General features: G+C 46.3%; 1 protein-coding gene across 7 annotated transcripts in view; it reads left to right on the top strand.

The window, feature by feature from the left end:
• Positions 1-1,752: 1,752 nt before the first annotated feature.
• RLF (rearranged L-myc fusion) overlaps positions 1,753-9,671 on the top strand; it is a 107,832-nt gene continuing 99,913 nt past the window's right edge. For 6 of the 7 annotated variants that reach the window (XM_030538718.1, XM_030538721.1, XM_030538722.1 and 3 more), the window contains exons 1-2: positions 1,753-1,943; positions 6,043-6,197. In XM_030538718.1, coding sequence (XP_030394578.1) covers positions 1,791-1,943; positions 6,043-6,197 — 308 coding nt within the window. In that variant the 5' untranslated portion in view covers positions 1,753-1,790. Of the gene's footprint in view, positions 1,944-6,042; positions 6,198-6,631; positions 7,100-9,671 lie in introns of those variants that run through there. The other variant, XM_030538726.1, reaches the window with a different exon arrangement.

Below are 9,671 nucleotides of genomic sequence, written 5' to 3'. Positions count from 1 at the left end.
CACGTGCACCCTACTATACCCTCAGGGAGTGGCGGAGCTCATTTCTAGTTCAGACACATCTTTTTAAAACAGAACTTTAGGTAGGGTTAACATACATCTGTACTTTCCTGGACGTGTCAGGCTTTTTGGATCTTAAATCGCCATCCAGGAGGAAAATACGGATGTATGGTAACCCTATTGGTACAAAAAATACATACTGTGGCAGAACTTTTTATAGGGAACTGGTTGCTAAGAAATGAGAGGCTTTTTTTTTTACATTTTTTTTCTTTCAGTCATCCCTGCCGGGGCCCCGCTGAAAATGTTCGAATTGGGTGCCGCACTTCCTCAAGCTGGCCCTGCCAGCTGCGGACGGGATTCAAAGGGCTCTGAGCTGCCTGCAGAGATTCTCGGCCGTGGCTGAGATTTAAAGGGCTCAGGGCTCCCCGCTGCCACGGGCAGCCCAGAGCCCTTTGAATCCTGGTGGCGGCTCCAGCGGATGCGCTGGGGCTGGGATTTAAAGGGCTTGGGCTCCCCTCAGCAGCAGGAGCTCTGGGCCCTTTAAATCCCTGCCCCAGCCCCACAAAGCTCTGAGTTCCCGCAGCCGCCGGAGCCCTGGGCCCTTTAATTTGACCCTGAGGGCTCCCAGCTCCCTGGTTGATTTAAAATAAAGTATCACCTCCCCACCCCCAACCTTCCTTTTTGGCCCACAGCTGTTTTGGTGGGGCAGCACTGGGAAAGGAGGGTTTGCTTCTGCAGGGCTGAGTGGTGCTGGGCGGAGTGTTTCCTCTGGGCCGGGGGGTGTTTCCATGGGGCTGGGGGGGGGTTCGGCCCTCAGCTGTTTTCTTTGGAGTAATGTGGCCCTCACCGCTTTATGAGTTGTGCAGGCCTGCTCTACCCCGCCCTGATTTTTCACACACACTGTCTGGTCACCCTAACAGCAGCAGTGATCCTATGAACCCGCTGCCTGCTGTCCTCTGAGATACAGCGGCAGTGGTGCCATGAGCCTGCCACCTCGTAACCTCTGAGCTACAGTGGCAAGGTGCTATGAACGCACTACCATCTGGTCTCTGAGATATAGCACAATGATTACATGAACCCACCTCCTGGAGGCTGGTCTGAGAGATAAGATGGAAATGGTGTCATGAACCCCCTGCATGCCGCCCACTAAGACACAGCAGAACTGGCTCTCGGGGCCTTTGCTGGCAGGCCACCTATGGCCACGGCTTCCAGGCTGACGATACACAGGCATGGCAGGGGCACTGGAACAAGTTTGATAGTGGGATGCCGAGAGCCAGGGAACCAAACTGCAAACCCTGGATCTAACGGAACCCACTTCAAGTGGGCGACGGGGCACCCCCACTGCTCTAGTGCTGGCACCTGTGGACGCTGGAGCCCAGGCTCCACCCCAGCTTGCCCGGCAGACGGGACGGGTTTGGGCAGAGACGGGCTAGGAGGATAATCAGGGCGAGCACTCCGCGCCCACTTCCGCCGCCCTCCCCGCTCGCAGCGCACCGCGCCCCCGCCTGGGAGCCGCGGCCCCTTGCCGGCCGGGGGGGGGTCTCTAGCAGCGCGTCCTAGCGGGAGGGGTGAGGGCGGAGCCAACAAACGCGTCAACAATATCGCGCTGTTTTAGAACGTCACCTAGTTAACCGTTTGGCCGGTTTGGCTTGTTCCTTGGTCACGTGGTTTCGAAAACGCTTGGGTTTGCCAGTCACGTGTGAGTCATGTGACTCCGTTCCATGCCGATGAGGTCATCAGTGGTGGCTCCTGATCACGTGATCGCTGCCTACGCGCGGTGGGGACGGGTGCAGATGGCGGACGCAGAGGCTGAGGCGTCTCCGCGCCCCGCTATGGAGCGGCTGGTGGCCGCGCTTCGTGCCCGTCTCTGGCAGTTGCAGGAGGAGCTGCGCGAGCAGGAGGTGTCGGAGTCTTCGTCTCGGACCTACTGCCGGGGGTTCTGCCAGGTGGGGGCCGGGCCGGGCCGGGGGGTCCCGCACGGAGCATCGCGGGCGGGGGCTGGGGTCCCTTGTAGAGTGCGGCAGCCTTCGCCGTAGGCCGCACAGCGCCTGTGTGCGCGTTGTGGTGCGGGAGCCTTCTCGCGTTGGGAGCTCGGCAGCTCAGGGGCTGTGCTGGGAGAGCCTGGCGCCGCCAGCGCCGCAGCGTCAATCCGGGCCAGTTAGGCGTTTAGAAATGTCCTTTTGTGAGCTCTTCTCTTGGCGAGTGTAACCTTGGTTCCCATCCAGCGGTAGAGGGTTATTTGGAGTTTCTTCCAAGTCTAAGGCATGAGGTACTTTGCATTTAAAGCGTTAAATTTGTGCGCGCAATTGAGCAGTATTGTTTGTGCGTGCTGTGAGGTTGTATTTTTGTCCTCGAGTGGGTGCTCCTGAATGTAAGCTTTCTTTTAAGAGAAAATGTTTCGCTTTTCCCTTGTCAACTTTAAGGTATAAGTGTGGCAGTTTTGTCTTAGTTAATAGTTCTGAGGAAGTTTTAAATCTCAAATGTACGTTTTAAATGTCAACATTGTTAGCTATTTTGGTGCTCATTTCAGGTGAAACATCCAGCTAATGCCATTACCTGTTATAGCTAACTGTATGCTTGGGAACAGAATTCTCAGATGTTTCTTTGAGTATTAATACAGTTATGTTTGTTGTTACAACAATTTGCATCATATTGAAAATGCAAGAACCTAGTAAGATGTTCTTAATATCAAAGCAATTAAATGAATTTTGTTCTCTTTGTAGTCAATATAAATACAATTATTTATTTAAAGAAAATTGCTACAGAATTTCTAGCCTGGCATCAGAGTGCTAGAGCACTCGGGCAATTTGAAGCAGAATAAATCCATTTTGCTGTGGATTATTGCCTTGTCATCAAACCATAGGCAGCTTTTGATTTGTGAACTTGACATGACAAATAGTTTGGAGATAGCTGTGTGGATTTTGGAAGGTTCCTGGATCAGAAGATCAAAGATACTATTTCTGTGTTCAGTATCAGTTAAAATTTTGTATTACACCTGTTGTAATTGGCAATGGTTAGGGAAAGAATGAGTCAAAACAATTCTCTAACTACTTTCGAAATAACGCATACCTATTTAAACCTTCTCGCTGTGCATTCAAGAATAATGTTAGTATATTATAGAGGTGCAGTAACTTGATAAAATATATAGGTTCAAAGATTTTTAAGGTCAGCAAGAACTATTGTGTTGATCTCTTTTTATAACCCGCATTATGCAGGAAGTCGAATTTCTCCTGGTAATTTCTTTAGCAAACGCATAAGGTCATTTTGAAAGATACAGGGAGCTTTGTCCTATGGAATTACTTTGTTATAACTACATCACTCAGAGGTGTGAAAAATAAATGTACCTGAGTGACATAGTTATACTGACTTATGCTCTGATGTAGACAGCACTGTGTCATTGTGAGAGCTTCTTCTGCTGACATAGCTCTCTTCCTCCAGCATAGTGTGTCTTCATTAAAGCACTGCAGTGGCACAGCTGTATTGATGCGGTGTTTTAAGTGTAGACTTGCCCACAGTCTCAGTTTAAAGACTTCAAGTGGAGAATCCACCACATCTTTAGGTAAATTGTTCCAATGGTCAGTTACCCTGAGAGTTAAACTTTGTACATTATTTTTAGTCAAATTTGTTTATATTCAACTCTTAGTCTTTGGATCTTGTTCTGCTTTTATCTCATAAGAGAGAGCTCTTTAATTTGTCTTCTCCTCATGTGTCTGTATTTCTGTGGCTGGATCCAAGCTGTGCCTGCACAGCCTCTTTTTCCCACAGACCGAGGAGATCCAACACCCGATCACTCCAGATGGGGAGTGTGTCTGCAATGTGTAGCCTGTATGGTCAGTTGGGCAAACAGAAAATAGAACTTCAAAAATTCACAGGGCTTTAAAGTGGAGTAGTGTGTACCTGGCCATTAAGCAATGGAGTTCAAAACAGTGACCAGAGCGGTCAAAGTGGGGCATTGTGAAACACCTTCTGGAGGCCACTAAAGTCAGTCTAAGGCCTTGTCTACACCACAAAGTTGCAGCGCTGGTGAGGGAGTTATAGCGCTGCAACTTAGGAGGTGTACACATCTGCAGGGCATCACCAGCGCTGCAACTCCCTGTTTGCAGCGCTGGCCGTACACCCGTTGAAACTCGGGTGTAGAGGATCCAGCGCTGGTGATCCAGCGCTGGTCATCAGGTGTAAACACTCACCAGCGTTTTTCTTGACCTCCGTGGAATAAACAGGTATACCAGCATACCAGAGGAAGCCTCTCTGGTAACCAAGCAGGTCTCCTTCCCCGCGGTTTGCAGGGGGGTTCGGGGAACGCGAGAGCAAACCGCGGAGAAGCAGGTCTCCTTCCCCGCGGTTTGCTCTCGCGTTCCCCTAACCCCCGTGCAAGCAGATCTCCTTCCCCGCGATTTGCAGGGGGGTTCGGGGAACGCGACAGCACACCGCGGGGAAGGAGAGCTGCTTGCACGGGGGTTCAAAAAACACCGGAGCAAACCGCTGGGAAGGAGACCTGCTTGCAGGGGGGTTCGGGGAACACCGGAGCAAACAGCAGGGAAGGAGACCTGCTTGCACGGGGGTTCGGGGAACGCGAGAACAAACTGCGGGGAAGGAGACCTGCTTGGGGGGGGGGGTGTTCGGGGAACACGGGAGCAAACCGCGGGGAAGGAGACCTGCTTCCCCGCGGTTTGCTCTCGCATTCCCCTAACCCCCCTTGAAGCCGCCCAACAGCGCTGCAGTGTGGCCACATCTAACACCACTTGCAGTGCTGGTTGCTGTAAGTGTGACCACTCTGCAGCGCTGGCCCTATACAGCTGTACTAATACAGCTGTAAAAACCAGCGCTGCAAAATTGTAGATGTAGACATACCCTAAGTAACACTATCTAGATCTACACTATACTGCATCAACCTAACTATATTGACTATGCCTCTCATGGAGGTGGAGTTAAGTCAGCATAGTGGGTGAGTTATGTCAGTGGGAGTGAAACTTTAGTGTAGGCACTTATGTCAAAGTAAGTTGCCTTGCATCCAATGAACTCTGGGTTTCAGGTTGGCTGTATTTAGGCTTTGGACTTCTTTTCTTTTTTTTAATAATTTCAGTGGGTAATATCAATGTTTATTTTGAAGCTTTTTTTATTTTATTTAATTTGAATTTTCACAGTTGTGGCAGATTGTCAGACAACTATTTAATGACAGTAGATGTTGAGATTCAAAAAGTTAAAGCTTTATATTGGATAAAAGACAAATTGTCAACATCACATGTCAAAATATACAAAGTAAATATCCTTAAATCAAACTCTTAAAGTCTCAAGCACTATTTTTCTTTCTTTGCCTATCTGTAAATTTTGATTGTGTATATTGTGAAATTGATGTTTAGCAATAAATATTTACTCACTTAAAAAAAACCCAACCCTCTAATTGTGGTAGGCCTAGCTGTATTGCATTGCTCATGCACAAGGTGGCAGACCTATGGGTGCATTATTCCTCTTTGAGTAGGGCATCACTTAGGGTTCTATGATGATTCTCTACCAGTGACTTTGTATCCATTTTGTGAAGGTGATGAAATGTTTATACTATCTAATAGCATTGTAATCTTGCTCTGTAATTTTAAAGTATTTTATTTTGCTTGTGAAATCTCACTAGCAATGAAGATCCTGCTCTGTTATGCTTGGGTATCCCTGTTGACTTCAAAGGAGTTGCATAGTGAAGTTGAGGGCAGAATTACCCCTGCTGCTGGATCTTAGTTAACAGGTCTTCTAATTCATGAGTCACTATAGAATCTAGTTCACTCTGAAGTAGATAATTTGCCATGCTAACAGGATTAAAATTAGTAAAAGTAATTCAGTGCTTATTTTTAATACTTTTTATCTTAGGAGACTACATAAGGAAAACTTCCGTTGAGCAAAAATTTGCCATTTTCCCAGTCACTTTTTATAGTGGAAATTTGTCTTTTCCGTGATTTTTTTTATGAAGTAGTCTTAACATTGCTATAATGGATATTTTTGCATTTAGATATATAATTTCATATGAAAATTTTAATAATAAAACTTGTTTTCTTTCAGACATTGTTACAGTATGCTGGAAACCGGGGTGCAACCGAACATATTTTGCCTTTTTTGGAAGTGTATCGAATCTCCATCCAGAGCTTTGCTAATGCACGACCATACTTGACTACGGAATGTGAAGATGTCCTTTTGGTACTTGGCAGGCTAGTACTGTAAGTTTAATTTGGTGTACTAATCTCTTAAAATGAGTACAAAATAGAATCTCATCACTTTGCAGATTACCAAATTTTGCAAATCTGTGAGTGAGCAATAAAAAAAAATTGTTCTTGTACTTAAATTTTTATTTGATAATTGTAGTTCTAATTATGCTCAATGTATTAGTGAATGTATTTCAGTATATTTTGCCAAATTAAGTATCTTCAATCCCCAGGCCAGCTACAGTCACACACACCCCTCTCCCCCAGCACAGACACTCACACCCCCTAGCCTCCTAGAGCCCAGCTACGGTGCTCCCTCCTGCCCAGACACTTACACCCCCTCTTCACTATTTCTTGTTGGTAGTGATTTTCACTTCCTGTCTGATGTGATGTTGTCACTAACATGAGGCTCTGATCTGAGGGGAGTTCATGTCTGTGTTCTTTCCCAGGTTTGGAAAAGGATGCTTGCATATACCTGAAACTGTTGAAAATAGAGAGAGGGGAATGCTTGTGTGTGTGTGATGTGGCTACTGAGCACACACAAGGGGTAGGAAAAGCCTTCTGAATTCTTTTTACAAAGGGATTTAAATGCTACATACATTTAAAAGGAGGTTCTTTACCTTTACAAAACCCCAAACTGACTATGACTTCACTGTAAGAAGTGGAGTGCAGTTATTGAATAGGATAACATATTTTGAACAATTGTTTTTTAGTTTTGTTCATAAAGAATCATGCTTAGACAGAGACTAAGCCTGGGAAATGTCTGCCAGACCTGAAGAAGAGCTCTATGTAAGCTCCAAAGCTTGTCTCCTTCACTAAAAGAGTTGGTCTAATAAAATTTTACCTCCCCCACCTTGTCTGTCTAGCCTAAAGGAGAAAGTGTGGGCAAGTTCTGAGCCCTTCTTAAGCCATAAGACTAGCCATACTGGGTTAGACCACTGGTCCATCTAGCCCAGTATCTTGTCTTCTGACAGTAGCCAGTGCCAGATGCTTCAGAGGGAATTAACAGAAAAGGGGAATTGTCCACTGATCCGTCCCATCATCCAGACCCAGCTTCAGCAGCTGGAAGTTTAGGGACACCCAGAGCATGGAGTTGTCCCTGACCATGCTGGCTAATAGCAATTGTTGGTCTTCTCCTCCATGAATTTATCTAATTCTTTTTTGAACTCAGCTGTACTTTTAGTCTTTACAGCATCTGCTGGCAATGAATTTCAGTGGTTGACTGTGTGTTCTGTGAAGAAGTGCTTATACTGAGCCTTTATATTGGAAATATTCAGGCAATCTTAATTGTAGCTGTTGCTTTACACTTCACCTATTTGCAAAATTGTAAATGTTTTGGGGTTGATTGCATGTAAGCATAAGAGTATCGGAGGCAGAGTTACGTGTAGGAAAAACTACATTTTTTTTCAACTTTATCGTAGACATTTTCTGTTTTGTTTTTTTTTTGATGGCTTAACTGTACAACTTTGTTAAATTCCCATAGTGTTTTTTTTCTTTTTAATTTCCATTAAGTAATTAGAAGGGAGAACCAGATGTCACTAGTCCTCTAACAAGCACCAGCTAGCAAAGACAATAGATGTCTGTCTGATGATCTGTGTAGAAGTAAGAGATCAAAGGTGAAATGGTCTTAGTGTCATAGGGACACTTTGTATCATACACATTTCCTTCTCTATATGTTATGGATCTTCACTGCATACAATGTCTTGGCCCTTGTTCAATTCATTAGGCCTCTTGTCCCTTTCACCTGCTATCTTCTTATTTTTATTTTTTTAAAAATCAACTTCTATAAATTGATTTTATAGTTGATTGTGTATGTCCCCACTAAGCGCATTAAGTCAGCAAAGTGCGTCCTCACTACCATGGCTAGCATCGACTCATGGAGCGGTTCACTGTGGGAAGCTATCCGACAGTTCCCACAGTTTCTGCTGCCCATTGAAATTCTGGGTTAAGCTTCCAATGTCTGATGGGGCAAAAACATTCTTGCGGGTGGTTCTGGGTACATGTCGTCAGTCTCCCCTCCCTCCATGAAAGCAACTGCAGACGATCATTTCGTACCTTTTTTCCTGGGTTACCCGTGCAGATGCCATAGCACGGTAAGCATGGAGCCTGCTCAGCTCACCGCTGCTGTTGAGAGCATTGTAAACACTTCATTCATTATACTGCAGCATGTGCAGAACCTGGCTAAGAGATGGCAGCATGAGGACGATTGTGAGGAGCACATGGACACAGACATTGCTGAAAGCACGGAATGTGGCAATTGGGATATCCTGGCGGCAGTAGGACTGGTAGATACAGTGGAATGCCAATTCTGGGCCCAGCAAACTAGCGCAGACTGGTGGGACTGCATAGTGTTGCAGGTATGAGATGATTCCTAGTGGCTGCCACTTTCCTGGAACTCTGAGAGTTGCTTTCCGCCACCCTGATGTGCAGGAATACCAAGATGAGAGCGGCCCTGACAGTTGAGAAGCAAGTGGCAATAGCCCTGTGGAAGCTTGCAACACCTGACTGTTACTGGTCAGTCAGGAATCAATTTGGAGTGGGCAGATCTGCTCTGGGGGCTGCTGTGATTCAAGTAGCCAGTGCAATCACTGATGTTCTGCTATCAAGGGTAGTGACTCTGGGAAATGTGCCGGTCCTAGTGGATGGCTTTGCTGCAATGGGATTCCCTAACTGTGGTGGGGCGATAAACGGAATGCATATCCCTATCTTGGCATTGGACCACCTTGCCAACCAGTACATAAACTGCAGGGGGTACTTCTCAGTGGTGCTACAAGCACTGGTGGATCACAAGGGACGTTTCACTGACATCTACTTGGGATGGCTGGGAAAGGTGCATGACACTCTCTTCTTTAGGAGCTCTGGGCTGTTTGAGCAACTGCAAGGAGGGACTTACGTCCCAGACCAGAAAATTACTGTTGGGGATGTTGAAATGCCAATAGTTATCCTTGGAGACCCAGCCTACCCATTGCTCCCATGGCTCATGAAGCCGTACACAGGCAGCCTGGACAGTAGTAATGAGCAGTTCAGCTAGAGGCTGAGTAACTGCAGAATGGCGATAGAATGTGCCTTTGGATGTTTAAAAGCTCCCTGGCACTGTTTGCTGGCTAGGTTAGACCTCAGTGCAACCAATATTTGCATTGTTATTATTGCTTGCTGTGTGCTCCATAATGTCTGAGAGAGTAAAATCGCCTGGCTGCCAGTTTTGAACAGCCAGACACCAGGGTGCTTAGAAGAGCACAGGTAGGCGCGCAGCACATCAGAGAGGCTTTAAAAACCAGTTTCATGACTGGCCAGGCTATGGTGTGATGGTTGTATGTGTTTCTCCTTGATGCAAAACCACCCACTTTGTTGATTTTTTGATTCTCTGTAAGCCAACCACCCTCCTCCCTTCAGTCACAGCTGGCAAAGGAAATAAAGTCACTATTCAAGTATTAGGGGTTAGCTGCGTTAGTCTATATCCACAAAAACAACAAGGAGTCTGGTGCCACC

The sequence above is a fragment of the Gopherus evgoodei genome, chromosome 20 (genome assembly GCF_007399415.2).
Source record: "Gopherus evgoodei ecotype Sinaloan lineage chromosome 20, rGopEvg1_v1.p, whole genome shotgun sequence".
Taxonomy (NCBI): domain Eukaryota; kingdom Metazoa; phylum Chordata; order Testudines; family Testudinidae; genus Gopherus; species Gopherus evgoodei.
The sequence above is the reverse complement of the archived record's forward strand: the minus strand, read 5'-3'. Positions and strand labels throughout refer to the sequence as shown.